The 3,464-nt window shown below is 51.0% G+C and overlaps 1 protein-coding gene across 1 annotated transcript; it reads right to left on the reverse strand.

Annotated features, from left to right (window-relative positions):
* Nucleotides 1-1,778: 1,778 nt before the first annotated feature.
* On the reverse strand, nucleotides 1,779-3,464 carry LOC117929923. The gene has a single exon (XM_034850371.1). The coding sequence runs from the start codon at nucleotides 3,462-3,464 to the stop codon at nucleotides 1,779-1,781; it is 1,686 nt and encodes a 561-aa protein (XP_034706262.1).

Here is a 3,464-nt window from a genome sequence, read left to right on the forward strand (position 1 = left end):
GACAGAGCCAGGGCGAGGTCCAACCCGGATAGGATGGCCTCATACTCGGCTTCATTGTTAGACGCGGGGAATCTTAGTCGGATATTTTGCTCCAGCTATTCTCCTATTGGGGATTGCAGCAGGAGCCCTACTCCGGATCCTAATGACCGGGAGGCTCCATCAACCTGTAAAGTCCATCATTCTTCCCCGCGTGGTTCTCTGTGTTGGGTAGGCCTTTGGGAGTATTCCAACACAAAGTCAGCCATTACCTGCCCTTTCATGGACAACCTGGGTTGGAATTTAATTCCATACTCGCTCAACTCTATGGCCCATTGAAGCATTCTCCCGATCAGGTCCGGCTTGTGTAGGATGTTGTGAAGGGGTTGGTCGGTCAGTACGACCATCAGATGGGTTTGGAAGTAAGGGCGGAGCTTCTGGGTGGCACTTCGAAGGGCTAAGGCCGTTAGCTCCATCTTTGAATACCTTGTTTCTACGTCTGCCAATGCTCTGCTGACGTAGTAAATAGGTTTCTGCTCCTTATGCGAGGGGTAGCGTAATAGAACAACACTAATTGCCCACTTCGATACAGCCAGATACATATACAATTTTTCTCCGGGGAGGGGGCTGCTTAGAATGGGCGGTTGCATGAGGTAGTGTTTGATTTTTTCAAAAGCGCTCTGGCAACTATCCGTCCACCCGTTCGCGCCGGCCTTTCGTATTGCGAGGAAGAAGGGTCGCAATTCATCAATGAAGCGGGCTATAAAGCGTTCTAGCGCGACGAGCTTGCTTGTGAGGCGCTGTAATCCCTTTTTGCTCTTGGGGGGTGGTGTTCCCATGACTGCCTTAACCTGATCCGGGCTAACCTCTATCCCCATTTGGCTGACCATAAATCCCAGGAATTTTCCAGCACTTACGCCAAAAGCGCACTTGGACGGATTCAATTTCATGTCGTAATTCCTTAAGAGGTGGAAGACTTCTTGCAAGTGGAGGGCATGCTCCTCTCGGGTTTTGCTTTTAACCACGATATCATCGATGTATACTTCCACTGTGTGGCCGATTAGAGGTTTGAAGATTTTCGTCATCAGTCTCTGATAGGTGGCGCCAGCGTTTTTGAGTCTGAATGGCATGACTTTGTAGTAATAAAGTCCATGCGGCGTTATAAAGGCTGTCTTTTCTTCGCCGACCGGGGCCATGGGGATTTGGTGGTATCCGGAGAAGGCATCCAAGAAGGAGAGCATTCCTTGTCCGGTGGTGGAGTCTACAATTTGGTTTATCCGTGGCAGAGGGAAACCGTCTTTTGGGCATGCATTATTGAGGTTGGTGTAATCGACGCACACCCGCCACTTGCCTTCCTTTTTGGGAACCACTACCACATTTGCTAACTAGTCCGGATATTCCACCTCTCTAATGAATCCGTCCTCCAGCAACTTGTTAATCTCATCCCTGATAATCTTTTGCCTGTCTGGGTGGAAATGTCTGATCCTCTGTCGGACGGGTCTTGCTGTTGGTAAGACGTTAAGCCTATGAGAGGCGATGGAGGGGTGAATTCCCTTCATATTAGAATGCGCCCATGCAAAAACGTCATGGCTTTGTTGGAGGGCATCTTGGATGCTTTTGGCCTCTTCCGGTGTCAAGAGGGAACTAACATGCGTGAGGTAAGTACTTTCTTCCGAAATCTGGATCGTCTGCAAGGGATCCGCTGCCGGTAGATCTTTGTCCGCCGGACTCAGTAATTGCTATTGGTCAAGTGCGTGGGTGGGCTCAGGAAGGGATCTATCCTCCTGGCTGGTCCCTACTTCTCACGCTATCTGATAGCATTGGCGAGCGGCTAACTGGTTTCCGTATAGGCCGATTTGCCCGTCTTCAGTGAGAAAGCTTACCATTTGATGGTACGTAGAAGGGATGGCTTTCATGTAATGTAGCCATGTGCGCCCCAAGATAGCATTGAAGGGCGATAAATCTTGTACCACTGAAATTTGTACGTTGAGGGTGACTGGGCCCACTTGGACCGGCAGCACAATATCTCCCAAGGAGGTAGTCGTCGCTCCGTTGAAGCCGGACAAGATTCGCCCAGGGTTTTCGAGGCTGGATAGATCGCGTCCCATGTGGCTGATTACCGACGCTTGCAAAAGATCGGCTGAGCTGCCTGGGTCAATCAGGATGCGTCTCACGTCGAAGTCCCCCATCCCCAGGGATAGGATGAGGGCATCGCGGTGAGGCTGTAATATCCTTGTGGGGTCTACTAGGGGGAAAATGATTGTCCCATCTATGGGCCGGGGGCCCCCACCAGCTATCCCAGGTCGTATGGAGTTGACGTGCTCACATACCGATGTTGCCCACAACAGCCTCTGTCTCTTTCGTTTAGAGTCATACTCCTCATCCAGTGGTCCTCCGTGAATATAGTTTATTACGGCTTTGGGGGCAGCTGGGATCCTGGGGGTTCCTAAGTTGTGATTTCGGGAAGTGTCTCTAACTCTGGCGTCTGAGCGGAGATATTGCTTCAAATGTCTCGCCTTTATGAGCTTTTCCACCAAATAATGGAGGCTCCTGCACGCCTCCGTAGTGTGGTCGTGCTCCTTATGGTAAGCACACTTCTTACTATGATCCCTTTGGGCCGGGTCCGCTCTGAGGGGTCCGGGCCACCTGAAGTCGGACAGGTCTTGGATCATAGGGAGGAGCTTCTCGTAGGATATGGAGAGGGGTGTGAGGGGTGGCCGTTCCAGACGACTTTGCTCCTCCTGCCTTCGATCGGACGGCCTTGGCCGGTCCGGAGGTTTGGCACTTCTTTCCGCACCACTTCTGGATGTTTGACCGACGACTAAGATTTGTTGGGTGGCTGCTCGTACGTTGTCCTCTAGCATTGAGTATTTGCTCACGTGCCGGAACAAGTCGTCCATCGTCGTAGGAGGCTTCTTAGCAAGCGATTCGAAGAATGGGGTACTTGGACAGATGCTTTGCTTGAAGATCTGAAGGACAGCATCCATGCTGTAAGCCTCTACTTGTAACACGACCTGACCAAACCGCTTCACGAACTCTCTTAAAGATTCATTCTCCTGCATTTTTATGTTTTGGAGAGTGTTGATGTTCTGTTTATGCCTAGCGAAGCATAAGTACTGTCCCACAAAAGCTTCCGACAGGTCCCTAAAATTATCAACAGAGTTAGGGGGTAGGCGGTGAAACCATGAGAGAGTCTGCCCTTGTAGGCTGGCGGGGAATACTTTGCACAGCAACGCGTCGTTTCCTATATCGAGAGTCATGAGTTGTCGATAATGCATGATATGATCGAAGGGGTCACTGGACCCATCGTACGTGGAAAATTTAGGCACTAGAAATCCCCTTGGGGGGTCGTAATGAATAATATGCGAACAAAAAGGCGTGGAGAGCATGTCGTCTAGCCTTTTGCTGATGGAGCCAGTGGGTGGCTCGTTTGGGGGGTTTCTCCCAGCTTGTCGCACTGCTGGGTGTGGGAGGACGTTCTGCACCAT

This window comes from Vitis riparia, chromosome 2 (assembly GCF_004353265.1).
Source record: "Vitis riparia cultivar Riparia Gloire de Montpellier isolate 1030 chromosome 2, EGFV_Vit.rip_1.0, whole genome shotgun sequence".
NCBI classification, from domain to species: Eukaryota; Viridiplantae; Streptophyta; class Magnoliopsida; order Vitales; family Vitaceae; genus Vitis; species Vitis riparia.

Coding starts and splice junctions, on each gene's coding strand:
- LOC117929923 (XM_034850371.1), bottom strand. CDS start 3,464: ATGGTGCAGAACGTCCTCCCACACCCAGCAGTGCGACAAGCTGGGAGA.